Source organism: Hypanus sabinus, chromosome 12 (assembly GCF_030144855.1).
Source record: "Hypanus sabinus isolate sHypSab1 chromosome 12, sHypSab1.hap1, whole genome shotgun sequence".
In the NCBI taxonomy this organism is placed as follows: Eukaryota; Metazoa; Chordata; class Chondrichthyes; order Myliobatiformes; family Dasyatidae; genus Hypanus; species Hypanus sabinus.
In genome coordinates this window covers 78,366,403-78,385,683 of record NC_082717.1, presented here as the reverse complement: position 1 = coordinate 78,385,683, position 19,281 = coordinate 78,366,403, and the positions used below count along the sequence as shown (strand labels likewise).

The window sequence follows — 19,281 nt, the reverse complement described above, 5'->3', positions numbered from 1 at the left end:
AAGTCTTACTTCACTGGCTACAAAATCTTTGTTCTACTTGGCATCAAATTTTGTTTGGTAGTGTTGCTGGTTATGTCTTGCAACCTGTATTTACAACAGGCTCTTCATAATCTTTCCAATGAAGATAGCCTTCAGAATTGTTTTGTTCCTGTGCCTTTACCCAAGACATTTGTTTCTCTACTTCCGTTGCAGCAAAGATATTCATTTTACCATGCAAGTTCCGTTTCAGAGATTTCTAAATTATCTTGTGATTTATCATTCCGGTGCAATTCTTCATACTTAAATACATCTACAAGCTTCCATTTACCCAACAACTTAAAAGTTTCAGGCATTTCTTAGAAGCATGCAGAAAACGGGAATAAGTTACAAAATTAAAGAACTGGTACTTAAATTTAATTAAGGTGATAGGTTTTTAAAGGGATGTAAAATGGGAGAGAATAGTGTAGATATTTTGGAAAGGAATGTTAGCGCTGTTAAGGTTCACTGCATCATTGGATCCATTAAAATGGCAGCTTATTTGTTCTTAGTGGCTTCTCTGGGTCACATAACCAATGGATATTGGTAATACTAGTTCATTGGAAAGACCAACAGTGGGGAAGCTGCTTGGCCTGTTATTCCACTGATCCAACTCTCACGCTGCAGCAACACATACTGCACCCACCCGCCGCAGAGGAGAAGGCACCGGAGGTTGTGTAGGTGAGAACAGAGGCATGGCGGGGGCACTGGAATCCATGCAGGATTGGGGGTTGGTTCTGTCATTGCTGTTCTCTAATGTTCATGCCCTAATATGCAAACTAGTTTGCCTTTGTCTGTGGTAGATGAACTGCTATATGCTAATTCTTGCAGAAACATGGCTCTAGGACAACATCCCACATACCAGAAATCTTCAGGCCATGCCACACAGGGACACGTTAATATTTTGTGACTATGTACAATTGTACCTCAGCCATAGAGTAACACTGTTTTGTTTAGCTACATACATGCATACAGTTGAAAGATAATTAAACCTTAATTTTACTTGATCATAGTCTGTAAAGCAAAGAATGTTTCAATTGTCAAGATCTCAAAAGTAATTTTCCAAGTACAGTAAAATAACTAAGAAAGGAGTAGCTCAGTCCCAAAAAATTGAACAGACCACAGACATTGCGTAACAATCTTTTATCGTTTTTAAGATCAGGTTAGCAGGTTAGCTATTCACTTATGCAATAAGTGCACATGCAAGTTAAGAATTTCAGCTATGCTAGCTTGAATTATAAAGATTGACTTGCATATTCAGAGTTCATAATTCAGTTTACATTAACATTTATATTAAACCAATATACAGCTTCTGAAGCAGTAAAGGAGCATTAACTAGCTGAAAACTTGGAGATGCAAAACCTCTGACAGAATTACAATACCAGATCAATTCAAAGATTTTGATAGTACAGCAAGAAAAACAATGTTAAGAGTGAACCATCTTGTTTAGTGACCATTCACCAAAGATATAACTGCCAAGTGTAAAGCATCCTCACTTGTATATAGACTCAATTATACTTAATGTCAAAATAAGTTAAAAGTACAAATTAAATTTTGGGATCAAATGAGGTGATCAAGTTGAATCTCTGTTCTCAATTCATTGCTCTTACTCAGAAAGCAACATCAAATGATAATTTTTATCTCCAAAAGTGAATTAAAATTCAACACTGCAAATATCAATTTAACTCAACAATACTCAATCTAACCCAATGAGAGCCTTATAGTAATTTCCCTGAGACCATAACATGTATCAGACCACATATGTACAGTGTTGAATCTCAATGAGATATTACATTTGAATTTAAAATTTTAAAATGTGCACAAAAATCCTAATTCCATGTTATCACATTTCTAAATTAAGATGGACATATCCACACTATTTCACAGAACATCATTTTGAAATAGCAAATTTACTAACTGTGTATCAAGTCAAATCCTTAATCGCGAACAGCAATTGTACACAGCTGCTACAGTTTATGCAAAAGACTTCAAAATGCTGGGACTAAGAATCAACTTTACAATTGCCATTTCCTTCACATGAAGCTATAACAACAAGAGTCCTTCTGTAGCACTTCAGTAATACAGTTAGTATGCCAAATTACATAACTTTGTTCTTTCATTGCATTCTCATTTATACGAATGAAATACTGAGACAATACCTAATTTAATACAGTGAGAAGTCAGTACTTGTCACTTGAAAGCAAATAAGTTAACATTACAAATTTTGTTACAGGTAATGGAAAGTAGTAATGATCCTATCTATATTTGTACACTATGTACATGCAAACATATTTGATATCTAGCTAGTAAAGTATATATTTTGATCAGAATGTCAGAAAAGTCAAATGCAATTACCATCCATTTTATAAAAATATTATGGCAAGTGTTTATTATAGGAGGCAAATATTCTTGCTAAAATTGATTTGAATTATAAATCAGGCCACTTCCTTCTCAATTTGCTGAAAACTGAGTTTTCTTCCTCAGACAAATCAGCATGTGCATATACTCGAATGTGGAACCATTACCCAGATAAAAATTAACCAAGTATCAACATAACCTTACAATATAAACACTAATATAATGCAAACCCCCTCATCCATCCAAGTTTAAATGGCACAAAATGTATACAAAATAAAAGGCATGAACTCTCTAAAAATACATTTACAGAAAATGTTTCTTTTAAACTAATTGACAGTGAAAAGAAATGAGATTGTTCATATTACTCCAAAGGAAGAAACCTAGTAACATTGCAAGATAACAGGAGCAAAATCAATGACGGATCAAAATGAACTACAGCTTTGCCCAGAGTCTGATTCTGTACTGTACATTTCCTGTTCGCCACTTTTTATTACACTTGAATATGTACTTCCATTGTCATCCCGCCCTGGAATTGACTGGCAAGTGAAGTGGTTGATATCAGGACAAGAACAATCAACAAATGCTTCCTCTGGTAACTGTTGCTTCAATTCATCTAATTGTTCAACTTGGAATATATTCGTCTGCCCCAGCATAAAGTCACAGATCCTGTTTAAAATAAAATTTGTAACATCTGAATTAACAGAAAATATATTAGTGAGACAGAACTGAATAATTCAGTTAGTTACAAGAATGAACAGCACAAAATAAAAGTCAATCTCAAATGTATATTACTAGATGTTGGCCTGTCTAATGAACTGTACATGCATCACTCACATCCCTTTCACAAGAGGACAGACTACTTCAGCCAATGAAATTCTACTAAAATACAAGCATTACTATAATGAAGTTGGCAGTCAATTTACATTAGTTCTAGTATTTATAGATATTCCTTCTGATTTTGGGATAACCATTGGACCCCGCTTTCAAATACCCAAATAATCCTATACATTCATCCAAATGTAGAATGGGCCCCAATTTGAAAAGCGAGATCACTCCATCAGTATTCACCTTTTGAGGTAATTCAGGTATAGTCTCTGTGTTGTTTTTTTATTACATAGTTCTGTCTAGTTTTTTTGTACTGTGTCATGTAACACTATGGTCCTGAAAAACGCCTCATTTTTACTATCCACTGTATCAGCAGTTATGGTCGAAATGACAATAAAAGTGACTCTTGACTCTCTCTTCAAAGCAGTCAAGCATACAAACAAATGGAAAATAACCGTGGCATTAAAAAGTGCAGACAAAGTTACAATTGGCAATAATTTGTAGATGATCACAAAAGCTGGGAATAAGTTTCAGGCTGAGCCATTGTTCAATCCAATAAAAAATATCGCTCATCCTTTTTCAGAGATGTTCTCACATTTCTGCTTAATAGAAGCAACAAATACAGTAGCTACAACCTCAGAGTTAGGAGTTAATAGGAAACTGGATGATGTGTAAAAAAAAAAGCCAAAAAGGCATGAACAACACTCAACTCTAGAAGATGTGACACTGATATTATGTCCAGCATTTTTTGCATGATGATAATAGCTCAAGGCCACTATGAACAGTATTTTGAAAACACCAATTTACATGGCAAAAATACAGGTGCCCAGCAGCAAATGAGTAATGATTCGCCCAGAACAGGATTCCAAGATGTTGTTTCATTGAACAAGCTTGAATTAAGGATTTAAAATGATGTGAAATAATCCTCAGCAAGATGCTGTACTTTTATTTGGTTCATGATTACATTAAGGTACATTGTCCCAACTCTTGATGGTGTTACCATTCAGAAATGGCAATAAAACAAACTACCTTGATCTTGGATGGCATCTTTTTGGTGCTGCTGTACCTTTCATATAGGCAAATGAAGAATATTCAAACACACCACAGACTTCCACTTTGTGGTTGACACAGAGGTTTGAGGATGCATCTAAATGACTCTCTGACCAGTATATGCTTACCTAATCCTATAGTTTTTAGTCAATTCCCACATTGTTGATGATGAAGGTTGCAGGCATGAAAAATATGGATGAATGCGAAGAAATGCTGGACATTCACTAAAGATGGTCACTGAATAGTGCAAATGGCACTTGCTGATTATCAACCATGAGTTAGATGTTGCCCAAGACTTTATGTGGCAGATAAGGAACTTACTGACTCAAATTGCAAACAGAAGGATGTGTTTAAAGATGATAAAACATTGAAATAAATGAAATAGATTGGTCCCCAAACACTGGTTTAACCCTGCAGTGCTGCTTTGGGAATTGGAAATTGCAAAAGCTACAGATAAGCTTTATTTATCATATATACATTGAGACATCAAGACAGTGAAATGTGTAATTTGTTTCATATCAAATTAGCAAGGATTGTGCTTAGCAGTCCCCAAGTGTTGCCATGCTTCCAGTGCCAATATAACTCACTAACCTAACTGTATGGCTTTGAAATGTGAGAGGAAACTGGAGCACCCAGACGAAACCCATGCTAGCATGGGAGACAAATAAACTCCTTACAGAGAGTGGTGAAAGTGAACCTGGGTTACTGGCGCTGTAAAACCAGTATACTAACCACTATGCTACTGTGTCCAACTATGATACCATAACTGATCCCTAATAATTACTTACTTGGGCTTCTTGTTGCAGACACCATGAAATGCTCTCATGTTATGTATTATCTGCCTTTTAAACTATTTATCAATTCCCCAGATTTTACTTATGACCAAGTTACTTCTTTCAAATACACAACAGAAAATAATTATTCAAAACTCACATCCATTAACTGAGGTATACAGATTTGTTGCAGATTCAAAGTGTTAAGAACAAAGCAGGAAATTGGAAGTGAAGTGACCTTGAAGACATTTATAATTGTACACCCTAGAAAATGCTATCAGTGACAATGCTGTATTTTTTTTTCAAATTTTCAGGTTAAAAAAGTGTACTCTTCCAATTTTGCCTTCAGTCCAATTCTTAACCTAGCGTAGTAACTGATATTTGCTATCTCACGAAGCACAGCAAACCACTGCATTAAACTGCTACCACTTTAAGGCCATAAAACAGACAGTACATTTTAACAGTCTTAATGAAATCTACAAAGCTTTCAAAATAAAAGTAAAATTATTTGTTACCAGTTACATACATCAGCTACTCTGCACAGTCTAATCTCTAATATGATTGAATTTTGCTGTATTGATCATACCTGTCATAGATGAGGCCATCAATTCCTTTTTGCTTCAGCAACCTCCTATTTTCTGACTCATTGGTATCATCACCCCAGCAAAATATGACTAATTTTTTTGATTTAGCTTGTTGAATATACTCAGGATTTCGCAGCAAGTCCTCTGTGTGAACATTGACTCCCTATTAAAAAAAACACAAGGAAATCAAATTAAAAAGTACTAAAATTAATGCTCACATTGGATTGTGGAAATGTATAGAATTAGTTCTTACTAGAAGGTTTTCTGACTGTGCAAAACTCATGGCAATTGGTGTAGTTCGACTTCGGAGATCCATAAGCTCTGGATAGGCATCAGTATTGCCTTGGGTCAAGAAAAGCACTGGATACTTGTTTTGCTTCTGACTGATCCTAGAAAACAAAGAATGTTCACAATATTAAAGTCTCTCCTTTTTGCAATTCCCTGTTGGAAAACATGTTTAAATATAGGACAACCTTTCATCTACATACTGTACTTTATTAGAACTTAAATATTTGGGCTCTATTCACATCAGGGGCACAAAATACATTCTTTTATTTTGTAATTTGCTATTGATGGCTGAAGTGGTTTTTAAATTCAAGAGATGAGGGCACCACAAACTTCAGTATTCAGTATTTAATTACCTATCCTTAAATGCCTTTGACAGCATAGTGAATAACATCGCACCCTGAACAGCTTCAAGGCAGCTCACTATCACCTACTCAGAGAATGTTCTGGGATCTTGTGTCTAGCATCAATGATAATTGAGTGTTTATGTTTGTTGCACTGTGCAATAAATCTACAATAATACACACCAACTTCATGAGGAAATACAGTAACAAACTTGTGCTTCGACTTGATTCAGTTTCCATCATTTGGAGAAAATAAAATTGATCACTGCCGAGACATTACTTTCTTGTTGCCTAATAACCAGTTTGACAGTACTCTAAAAGTAATTTAAAAATTAGTACACAAAACATTGACGGCACACATTAGGTTCAGAGGTATCAAGGCAAACCAAGAAAATTAACACAGGGACACATAGGCAAATTCTTGAAGGGGACAAAACATTATATACAGTACCTTATAAAAGTATTCAGCTCACAACCCTTTATTCACATAAATAACTACTACAACCAGGGATTTTGATCAAATTAACTTTGAATTTTTATTTCTGAATCACATGCTTTTTTTTCCCCCCACCACAGTTGAGCCCAATAAACAGGAAAAATTGTAAAGCATGAAAAACTAAAAAAAAACACCAAAAACTGAAATGTGAGCTTCTTATGCCCATAAATATGATACTCATAAATATGAGTATTTATGCCCCTTTGCTCTGTACCTAGTTAAACCACTTCTCATAGCTATTACAGCCAATATCTTTTTAGATAAGTCCTGTGCAAGGTTAATATTGTGACGAGGCAAGATTTGCCCTTCCTTGCAAAATTGCTCAAGCTATGCCAGGTTAGTTGAGGAGCAGTAGTGAACAACGGTCATGAGGTCTTGCTAGAGATGTTTGATTGGATTAAGGTCAGGATTTTGACTGGGTGTCACAAGGACATCAATTACCCTCATTTGAAGCCACTCCATGCTTGCTCTGGCATTATGCTTTGGGTCACTGTGATGTTGAAAGATGAACTTCCTCCCCAATTTAAGCTTTTTGGATAGCGGGTTTTTATTCAGGATCTCTATATTTAGCAGCATTTATCTTACCATCAATCATGACCAGATTTCCAGTCCATCCCACTAAAAAGCATGCCCATAACCTCCACTATACAGTAGGGATGGCATTACCTGGCTGATGCTTAGTATTAGATTTACGCCACATTTACTGTTTCATGTTGAGGTCAAAAAGTTCCAATTTAGTCTCATCTGACCACAAGACTACCTTCCACATTTTTACAGTATCTTTTAAGTGTTGTTTTGCAATGTCTTGATGGGCAAGGATGCTTTTATTTTAGCCAGGGCTCCTTCCAAGGCACTCTTCAAGAAATACCCTTTTTGCACAAGGCCTTAGAGATTATGGAGCCATGAACTTCAAATTCTGGAGGCCCAATCAGTGTCAGGAGCAGAACACTTCAAAGAGGTTACTTGTAGGCCAGCAAAGCTTGTATGAAAGGAGAGTCTCGCCAGCATTTGGACATTCCAGAGGCCCAATCAGCACCAGCAGCAGAGCACTGCAAATTAAATAAAAGTACAGAAGGGCCATTGTTGGGAATGGGCCAGCCATGAGAGTAGGGGCATCAGGCTTTGACAAGAAGAGACAGAGGCCAAAGAAACAGGTCAGAAGAGTTCGTTACCCACCCCTTTCGTTATTGCTTATTTGATCACCCAGACTGCAGAATTCAGGGAGTAGATGGGCGACACTGAGAGGGGTAAAGGAAGAAATAAGTCAGTGCAGGGTCCCCTGTGGCCATTCCCCTCAGCAACAGGCTTTGGATACTACTGAGGAGGATGACCTATCTGGGCAAGGCAGCAGCAATCAGATCAATAGCACAGTAGTTGGCTCTGAGCCTCCGAAGGGTAGGGTAAAGTCAGGCAGTGCAGTAGGGAACTCAATAATTAGAGGGACAGACAGGAGATTCTGCAGTAGCAATAAGAACACCAGGGTAACGTGTTGCCTCCCGGGTGCTAGAGTCCAGGATGTCTCTGGGCGGTATAGACATTAAGAGGATATGTTGGAGCTTCTGAAAGGTATTAGATAATTCACTGGGATTGGACAAGATGTACCCCAGGCTACTGTGGGAAGTGAGGAAGGAGATTGCTGAGCCTCTGGCAATGATCTTTCTATCATCAATAGGGACGGGAGAAGTAGCAGAGGATTGGAAAGTTGAAAACTTTCTTCCCTTGTTCAAGAAAGGGAGCAGAGATTGGGAAGTTGAAAACTTTCTTCCCTTGTTCAAGAAAGGGAGCAGAGATAACCCAGGAAATTATAGATCAATGAGTCTTACTTCATGGTGGGCAAGTTGTTGGAGAAGATCCTGAGAGGCATGATTTATGAGCATCTGAAGACATAATCTGATTAGGGATAGTCCACATATCAAAGGCAGGTCATGCCTTACGAGACTAGTTGAATTCTGAGGATGTAACAAAACACTTTGTTGAAGGTAGAACAGTGGAAGTAGTGTATATGGATTTCAGTAAGGCATTTGATAAGGTTCCCCATTCAAGGCTCAGTCAGAAAGTATTGAGACATGGGATCCAAGGAGACTTTGCTTTGTGGATTCAGAATTGGCTTGTTAAAAGAAGGCAGAGGGTGGTTGTAAATGGTTCAAATTCTGCATGGAGGACAGCGACCAATGGTGTTCTGGGACCTCTCCTCTGTGATGGTGTTCTGGGATCTGCTCTGGGACCTCTCCTCTGTGATTTTTAGAAATGACTTGAATGAGGAAGTAGAAGGGTGGGTTAGCAAGTTTGCTGATGACACAAAAGTTGAAGGTGTTGTGAATAGTCTGGAGAGTTGATAGAGGTGATAGTGTGACATTGATAAGATGCAGAATTTGGCTGAGAAGTGTCAGATGAAGTTCAACCCAGCTAAGTGTGAAGTGGTTCATTTCGGTAGGTCAAATTTGAAGATAGAATATAACATTAATGCTAAGACTCTTGGCAGTGTGGAGGATCAGCAAGATCTTAGGGTCCATGTCCATAGGACACTCAAAGCTGCTGCACAGGTTGACAAGGCAGCGTATAGTGTGTAGGCCTTCATCAATCATGGGATTCAGTTCAAAAGCTGGGAGATAATGTTACAGTTATACAAGACCTTAGTTAGACCCCACTTGGAGTATTGTGTTCATTTCTGGTCAACTCACTACAACAAGGATGTGGATACTATAGAGGGAGTACAGAGGAGATTTACAAGGATGTTGCCTGGATTGGAGAACCCTTTCTCCTTGGTGCAACGGAGGATGAGAGGTGACCTGATAGAGGTGTACAAGATAAGAGGCATTGATCTAGTGGATAGCTACAGGTTTTTTTCCCCCAGAGCTGAAATGACTAACACGAGGGAGCATAGTTTTAAGGAGCTTGGAAATTGGTACAGGGGGGATGTCAAAGTTTTTCCAGAGTGGTGGGTGTGTGTGGAATGCACTGCCAGTGACAGTGGTAGAGGTGGATACAACAGTGTTTTTTTCCCAGAGACTCTTAGATAGGTACATGGAGTTTAAAAGGAGGGCTATGCAGTAGGGAAATTCTAGGCAGCTTCTAGAGTGTTACTTGGTTAGCACAACGTTGTGGCCGAAGGGCCTGTAATGCGTTGTAGATTTCTATGTTAACTCTAGTTGCAGCCACTGATTTCTGTAGTTCAGAGTGACTGCTGGCTTTACAGTAGCCTCTCTTACAAATGCCAATCTTTTCCAGCAACTAAGTTCAGCTATGTGTGGCTATGGTTTCATGATGGACTGCACTGATCTGAGTTATATTCAGAGCCTTTGAGATGGCCTTGTACCCTTTTCCCAGATTTCCTCTATTATCATTTCTTTGACCTGTCTTGAATACTACTTTTGTCTTCATTTTAGTTTGTCTGTTGAAAATCTACCATACTGTTGGACCTTACAGAGAGAGGGGGTATTTATTCTTATGAATTCATTCAAGACAGATAGATGATCTTCCAATTTTCTACTTCACCAAAATGAGTGAGTTGGTAAGACAGTATACAGTACAGCACCTTAGGATAGTTTGTGTAGTAATTACAAGGGGATCGATATTTGTTCAGCTTCACAATTTGGGTTTTTCCAATTTTAGTAAATGGTTAGACAGGTTTTGAAATTTTTCTTTTGATTTGGCATGATGTTTTATAAATTAGCTCAAAAAATCCTACTTCAATATATTTTAAATTTAGAAAATTAGACAGTAAAATGTGAAAATTGTGAGGGCCGAATCTTGTTTCAGTTAAACTATTTTAATTAAAACAGATCAGTCTGACCAATTGTAAAAACAATGTGGACATAAACTTATCAGCAAGATTAATGCTAATTTACCTAAAGTGGTAATGGTACAATGGTTTCCAGAATGAAACATTCAGGCTCTTGGTATTATCACATTTAAACTTCATGTCTTTCTGACATACATACCCTGTATTTCCTACTCAGTAATACCAACCTCCACACCCCCACCCCGCATCACGATCAATGCAGGTATTTTTCCACATTCATACTAATTCTTCCTTTAGGGAAGAGTAAAGGGAATAATAAGTGAATTTCATTGTAGACTACTGAACTGCAGTTTATGGAACTTGACTGATTAGCTACATCAGTGTAACATGAGCCTGGTTAAAATAACTTACTAGATCCTCTCAGTAACTAAATCCTTCTTTCACTACAACCAAAATCTCAGAGCAATATTACCACACCAGCTTTCCTTTAACAAATATACTCATCTGCCTTTCACATGGTAACATTGTCACTAAAGTGCTAGAACTTTCAGGTCAAGCTACATTGCAAGTTAAAGATACATAACAAAGGAATTCAGTCTGCTTATTCTCTGCTCAACTGCCTAACCTACCATCCCCAAAAGCAGTCTGGAAACTTTGTATAGTCTCTTCAGGACAAACACTTTTTCTTCTTGAGTCCAGAGACGAAGTCCAACATAAACAAATCAATACAGGAGGAAGAAAAATCTTCGTACAACTGCATGGAGATACTAGATTTTAGGCAACCGCAAAAAAAGTGTTCCTTTTTTGTTAGATATCTTGGATTTAAACTGCAGGTAGCACTACCAAAACGTCACGGATCAAAAATAATACTTACTAAAAATGCAAGAGATGAAGATCTACACATACTTATTCTTTTCAAATATTAAATTGAAACTTACATAGAACAGACATCAGCAACAAAGGAAGAGAACACTATTTGACGGTTAGATGCACTTTCCAAGGTACATTTTAGGATTACATCAATAGCTTTATTCATGTCCAAATATGTTGGCAAGTTACCCTCCCAAGTACCATCCTATAAATGGAAGAGAAAGAAAAACACCTTGAGTTTCTGTAGGAAGCAGGCACAACAAATAACCTACATATGATAAGCAGTGGAGAGAGTGGAATCTCAAATATACTGAGCAATATTTTTCTGCTACATTACAGATTACATTGATCTGGTTTACCAACACCTTCCACTTTTTCTTCTGCAATAGTTGACTCCCACACCAGTTAATCTTGTGGCCTATCAAGGTTGCTTATGAACTCTTTCAAACTCCTTGCACTGTTTGGATATTTATATAAAAAAATCCTTTTGCAGGGTCAACAGCAGAAAATTTTAAGCTCAAAATATTTGGCAGAAGACTGCCCTTTAAAAATTACTACATGTTTATGGTTTACTATTTTCTTTGAAAGAAGCAGCTTCAATAATGTAGTACTTTTTTATTATCACTATGAAGTATCACTGAATGACCTGCACAATTTATGGATTAAGAACCTTGCGTCAGAGACAACTGTTCTACTGTTAAAATTTGCAAATCTACTGTATCAACTGCTTTCCCATTTTATTTGGATATTGAAATATCCCTTCATAATCTGATTCAAACATCCAAGTGCAAACTCCCCTCAGAGCTTAATGAAAACTAATGCATCATTTAAAGATACCCAACACATTAAACATCAGACTACACCTTGACTGTAGTTCTAGAGGTGGTATATAAAACCACTTTTATAACTATAGTGCCCCATTACAAAGGCTTTAGTCTTGTCAATCTGCAAAAGTAGATGGAATTAACAACTGGAATATAATAAGCCTTACAATTTTTGGTCTAACTTATGTACTAATAAAACATTGAAAGCAAAAATTTGAGCAATTGTCATCGTGTTTTAGCATTTGCTCCCCTAAAAGTTACCAATAACATTTAGTAATTTCAATTTACACCAGTAATGATAATCAAGAATATATAAACCTTGTCAAAGATAGTCTTTCATCTAGTTAGTCATGATGTTAATACTATAAACAAGGTTATCTGGTTGCTGCACTGACCATAATCCAATAAATCTTACCAAAAATAACCAGTCAATGTAAGGTACTTACTTTTTGTTGACAAGGCCATTTAATTTCAATGTTGAACCCAATATTCTCAGGGACACATAATAACACCTACGAAGAAATTACACCATTTATATGGAAAGCACCTGCTTCACAAGTAATCCACAAAATTTCAAGTACAAATTTTAACTACATATTAATATCTTTTGTAAAATAAGTAATATACAAATGAACACTTCTAATTGATCCAGAATTATTGTGCTCAATTAAAAATAAAAATATCTATGGCAAATGTCACTGATCAAAAACAATGAATATTTATTTCTTTCTACTTATGAATACCTGGACACTTTAAGCATAGTCTCACATTCAAGAGGATAGAAATGTGTTATTTCCCTCGATGCGGAGAAAGCATTTGATCGTATAGAGTGGAACTACCTTTTTGCAGTTTTAGAAAAATTTGACTTCGGTCAAAGTTTTATCTTTTGGATCAAATTGCTGTATCTGTGTCCTACTGCCTCTGTTTTGACTAATTTTCTGAAATCCCAGTTATTTAGCCTCAAACATGGCACCCGTCAAGGATGCCCTTTAAGTCCCTTTCTCTTTGATTTGGCTATAGAACCTCTGGTGATAGCATTCCGAAGCTGTCCTGAATTGACCTGGATTTGGAGGGGGGGTGTTGAGCATAAAGTTTCTCTTTATGCTGATGACTTATTACTTTTTCCTTCAAATCCATCTACATCCTTACCTCCAATGTTCTCACTTCTTGATCAGTTTAGCCAGTTCTCTGGCTATAAACTTAATTTACATAAGAGTGAACGTTTCCCAATTAATAAAGAAGCACAAGAATTAGCATTTCGTGATCTCCCTTTTAAAGTAGTTCATAATCAATTTACTTATCTTGGGATTACAGTTACAATTAAGTTTAAAGATCTTTTTCATGAAAATTTTGCCAATCTTTTATATACTACAAAACAGAGTCTATCACAATGGTCACCTCTATCTATGTCTCTGGTAAGTCGTATTAATGTTGTTTAAATGTATGTTCTCCCTAAATTTTTATATTTATTTCAATCAATCCCAATTTTTATTCCTAAAACTTTTTTTTGATTCCTTAGAATCTGTTATTTTGTCATATCTGTGGAATAAGCGTTCCAGAATTAATAAAGTCTATCTCCAAAAATCTAAAAATGAGGGTGGCATGGCCTTACCTAACTTTCGTTTATATTATTGGGCAGCCAATATACGTTGTGCTACCTTTTGGTCTTTTTTCCATAGCCAACCCGAGTGCCCTAATTGGGTGGCAATGGAGTTGAGTTCCACTAAAGATTTATCTATTTCTGCACTTCTTGGCTCTGTACTCCCTAGTAGTTTGTCTAGACTAATTGTTAACCCTCTTGTTAGACACACTTTGCGAATATGGGCTCAGTTTAGGAAATTTTATGGTTTCTATGGTTTTTCCTTTTCTAGTCCTATCTTACATAATCACCTTTTTTTTTTACCTACTATGTATGATTCAACATTCCATGATTGGTATAGGAAGGGCATTAGACATTATGAAGATCTTTTTATTGATAATCGCTTTGCATCTTTTCAACAGCTCTCTGCTAAGTTCAATCTGCCTAATGCCCATTTTTTTTTTTAGATATCTCCAAATTAGACACTTTATTAATCCTTTAATTCCTAACTTCCCTGAAATGCCTGAGAAAAATGTTATGGATTTATTTCTTTCTATTAATCCACTGGTTAAAGGTTTAATATCATTTATTCGTGATAAATTAGCATTCTTACGATGTGCCCCTGTGGATAAAATTAGAATGGCTTGGGAGCATGATTTAAATAACTCTTTATCTGATGAGACTTGGGACTCGATTCTCAAATCGGTTAATTCAACCTCTCTTTGTGCTTGCCATTGCCTTTTACGGTTTAAGATTGTTCATAGAGCTCATATGTCTAAATCTAAATTATCTTGATTCTACCCTAATATTAGTCCTTTGTGATAAATGCAAAAGGGGCGAGGCCTCTCGTATTCATATGTACTGGTCCTGTCCTAGCTTAGAGAAATTTTGGAAAGATGTCTTCATAACTTTGTCCTATATTCTGAATCACCACTTAGAACCTAACCCTTTAATTGCTTTGTTTGGTTTTTTGGGTGAGACAGATATATGTTTGAGTTCGACTAAGTGTCGAATATTGTCTTTTGCTTCTCTCCTGGCTAGACGTTTAATCCTCCTTAGATGGAGAAATGTTGCCCCGCCCACGCATGCTCAATGGCTTAATGATATTATGTCCTGCTTAGACCTAGAAAAAATTCATTATTCAGTTCTTAATTCGGATATAAAGTTCCATAAGGTCTGGGGATCTTTTATTGAGTACTTTCATAACCTTCCTCTTAACTAAGGTTTTTTTTCCGGTGCCTTGCTTTCAGCTCTTTTTTTTTGGTAGTAGGCATTATTATCTTCTGTTTTCAAGTGTATTTACAGTTTTGGGGGTTTGAATGTCCTGATTTATATTCTCTATATTGTGGTTGGTCTAGAGTTTTTTTTTTGTTGTGGGGCTTGGGGAGGATACTAACTTTACATGACTTCAATTTGGGTGCTTTCTCAATTATCTTTTTTGTATTATATTATTATTGTATGTTTATTTTTGCACTGATTTAATTTTCTTCATTTTGGTTTGGGGTTTTTTCCCCATCTGTAGTGTTGTAGAAAATGCATTAAAAAAAACAATAAAAATTTCTTTTAAAAAAAGAAATGATATTCAATTACAACTGGGAAATTCTGTACAAGTTAGATTTTGTTCATTAAATAACACACCTGCTGTAAGGAAGGAAATGGCTGGTTGTCTGAAGCATCATTTTCATCATCCAAATTTTCTAAGGAATTAAAAATTCAGGAAGCTCACATGAATTTTAAATTAAAAATTATCTTCCTATAAAATCATATATAAACACAGTAACATTTACACCAGAGGTTAAATTAACTTATCTCAGTTAATGCCTTCAACTTAATAAATAACTGAAAAAGTAAGCTATTGCTTAGACAATTTTCAAGCAGACTTGCTTCCAAAAGGGACAAAAAGATCTTTTCGTGAAATCGATGTTATCCAAGATGTTCCTTGTGTAAAAATCACCATCTTAAAAAACTAGCTTCATATGGAGAACTTTAATCCCTCCTTCCAAGCAGTTAATAGGATTTCTAATCCTGGCTAAAGAAGTCAGAAATGACTACTTTCCCAGGACATTATTCTATTGCTCTGTTTTTGGAGTTTATTACAGACAATGTGATATTTCAAATGGACATACACAAACCAACTGTATTTATATCAGGGGTGATACAATAAAAAAACGGAAGGCAACATTGCTACTTCCAAACATTAATGACAAGTACAAATTGGAAATAGCACCATGACTGAGTTAAAAAGTTGTGTACGCATTTCACTGTTTTTACTGCATCTCCAAGAGAATTTGCATGCTATTTTCACAAGCAAAATAAAAGCTATTCACTCTTGCAAACATTCAAATCATGGCATCTACAGATAATTATTTTAAATGAAAATACTGGAGGAAAAGGAAATTTTAGATGAAGATTAATTCAAATATTTTCTAAGTAGATAAGACCATATAATGAAGGAAACAAGCCATCACTAGCCTAATTCAAGCATTGTCAGTGTGATGGCCATTTACTGTCACTTATGCTGCTAATCAAGTTTTAATTGAGTAACCACATTAAATGAGGCCAGAATTAATTCAAGACTGCCACTAGTAATATCAACCTTCTTACAAGATGCATTATAAATTAGGTTAAGCCAATTTTACCCATCACAATTCTTAAACATATCCTATAGGACAAAGCACCAAAGTTGAAATGCAAAGGGTCAGAATTGCTTTTGTCCCCATTTTATTGCTTTACATGACTGGAATCAACTCTCAAGCAGATAATGGCCCAGCATTTGACTCAAACTCAAATTGTACATTTAAGGCTCCATGTTGAAACTTCATACATATAACATAGTAACTGAATGCTCCATTTCATTCTCTATGTTTCTGAATCCAATCTTATATATATTAAACTAATTAAACATTAAAATTATCAACATAGATTTAAATATAACAAGTTTATAATTAAACCTTTTGCAGCCTTCCTTGCTCAATTCAATTTAGTTACCAGAAATAAAGATAACTTTCCAAACCTAATGTCTCCCCTCCCTTTTCAGAATTGAGCTCAGCTTAAAGAACTACTGATGTGAAATAACTTTGCATTAATGTATTAATCTGTTTATAAAAGACTTTTCTGTTTCATCTATTTTAGACAGAGCAAATGTGGTCCAGCAACTTTTACTGTTATTATAGTGAAATGGTTAAGTGCAAACTATCAATTTAAAATAAAATAGGTCATTAAATAAACGTGTTGTACAGGCCCAGCAATTCCCATGATTTGGTACAGATTGCTACTAATTAAGACCTAAAACTATGATCTGTATTAAACTGTAGCTAATTTACCTAATAGTGGAACATTTGCAATCTTAGCCAACAAAATTTGCAACATAAAGAACCCAAGTTATGGACAGAACAGTGCCAGCTCAGAAGGTGGTGACCTAAGGAACTCCTGTGGTCCAGTCCCAAAGATTTTCTCAGACTGGGAAGTTCCCACCTGTACTTACCTTACCTATGATTAACTTGGATACAAATTAAAGAAAGAGGTTTCGGTAGAACTATTGTACAGAAAGAATTAAAACACGTTTTAAAAACTGAAACCCGTCTTTAACAGGCATCTATAGAAACACATTAAGTTGGGTTGCTTCAACAGGTGACCCAGCTATTATCTCTTCAGAGATTGTCTGCCTAGTGTCAGTGGTCACATAACCAGGACATGTGAGTTGTACCAGCCACTCATACGACTATCTACGACCTGCTGTCATGGCTTCACATGATCCTGATTGGTGTGGGGGGGGGGGGGGGCAAAGGGCAAAGCAGGTGCTAATCTAGTCCAAGGTGACCTGCAACTAACAGAGGGAAGAAGCGTCTTACACCTCCTGCGGTAGAGTTGCATCGCCACTCAGCCACCCATGGTACATTGAATAAACACATTTAAAAACCAGCTGATTGTATAAATGATTTTCTAGTCTGTCATTTTGGAGACCAATTAGCATGACATTGTGCAAGGATGTCAAATTACAATACTAAAACTATAAAATCAATCTCATGGGGATTGTTGAAAAGTTCTGATGCTGTATTTACCTTTATCAGCATTCACCTTCAAAGCAGCCACATGAGCCAACTGAAAAATAAAATTGGCAAGTGACTGTACCACTTAATTATGTAAGATCGTATTAGCACACTAGTTCACTGTTGTGCTTATGCTTCGCTTTTCTGTAATACATAACCTTGCTCAGTTAAGAATTAACATGCCTCTTTGATTACAGGAGCTTAACTACATGAGTAAAATGGGGATACTGTACTTCAAAATAAAACAAAGCATTCTGAAAACTAATTATTTAATTTAAAAATTAATAACCTGGGATTTTGAGGCATGTCACTAATACAAGTGTAGATAATGTTAACAAGTATTACTATATAATATCAAAACCCTCAAGTAATTTTAATAGACATGTGTTAACTCCTCTTTCCCATATCATGCATTCACAGCTAAAACTTGCGTCTGATCTGCTCACAATTTATCACAGCAGTGTGTACCAAGAGTTTATACACAAATTTGCCAATATTTGATGTCAAACATAGAAATATCCCTTTTAAATTCGAAGCAAAGTACACTAAATGTAGAGGCCATGAGCACGATTTTAATAGAATTCCAAAAGAATAACTGAAACAAACGCTAACCATGAGACACTATAGTGGAAAAATCACTGAATCAAATTTCTGGGCAAGATATTTAACTTAAAGATATTGCATTATATCAGCAACAAAGTTCTATGTAACTTAAAACAAATTGACAAGCACTCATTTCCCCAGAATTGAGAAATATGTGATTGAAGGAATAGTTAAGAAATGTACAACTCAGTGGCCACTTTATTAGGTACCCCTGCTTGTTAATGCAAATATCTAATCAGCCAATCATGTAGCAGAAACTCAATACATAAAAGCATGCAGACATGGTTAAGTACTTCATTTGTTGTTCAGACCAAACACAGAATGGAGGAGAAATGAGATATAAGTGACTTTGACCATGGAATGACTGTTGGTGCCAGACAGGGTGGTTTGAATGTCTCCTGTACCTAATAAAGTGACCAGAATGCAAGTGTAATCCTCAATTAAAAGAGCAAAAACAAACTTAATGCAGTTTTGTAATAAAGAACAGAAAAACGTGCAATAGTCAAAAAGTAAAACAAAAAAAAATAAAAGATTCTGGAAATCTGAAAAAAAAAGAATGCAAGTAGCTATAACCCATCAGGCAACATCTCTGGAGAGACACCAACTTGTGACATATCAGCTTTCATTAGAAGAGACATTGGCTTGAAGTGACAATTGTGATTCTCTTTTAACAAATGCTCATTGACTTATTTTTCCAACATTGTTTCTAGTACAGAAGTCATTCATTGCCTCTGGTTGTGACTGTGCACTGATAAGTAAGCCTAACTGAATTCTTAACCACACCACTGTTCTATTCTTATTGTGCATTAAATTCAGTGACTAATGAGGAATGAAAACCATTTGAGGATGGCTGTGGATAGTTTATGGCCAATATAGTTTTACAA

At 36.0% G+C, this 19,281-nt stretch overlaps 1 protein-coding gene across 3 annotated transcripts in view; it reads right to left on the bottom strand.

Annotated features, from left to right (window-relative positions):
- Nucleotides 1-1,143: 1,143 nt before the first annotated feature.
- Nucleotides 1,144-19,281, bottom strand: part of gpcpd1 (glycerophosphocholine phosphodiesterase 1) — a 63,545-nt gene continuing 45,407 nt past the window's right edge. For all 3 annotated transcript variants that reach the window (XM_059986260.1, XM_059986259.1, XM_059986261.1), the window contains 7 exons: nucleotides 17,807-17,846; nucleotides 15,384-15,442; nucleotides 12,613-12,678; nucleotides 11,411-11,547; nucleotides 5,859-5,994; nucleotides 5,608-5,768; nucleotides 1,144-3,039 (listed from right to left, as the gene is read on the bottom strand). In XM_059986260.1, the coding sequence (XP_059842243.1) occupies nucleotides 2,796-3,039; nucleotides 5,608-5,768; nucleotides 5,859-5,994; nucleotides 11,411-11,547; nucleotides 12,613-12,678; nucleotides 15,384-15,442; nucleotides 17,807-17,846 (843 nt within the window). In that variant the 3' untranslated portion in view covers nucleotides 1,144-2,795. The remainder of the gene's footprint in view (nucleotides 3,040-5,607; nucleotides 5,769-5,858; nucleotides 5,995-11,410; nucleotides 11,548-12,612; nucleotides 12,679-15,383; nucleotides 15,443-17,806; nucleotides 17,847-19,281) is intronic.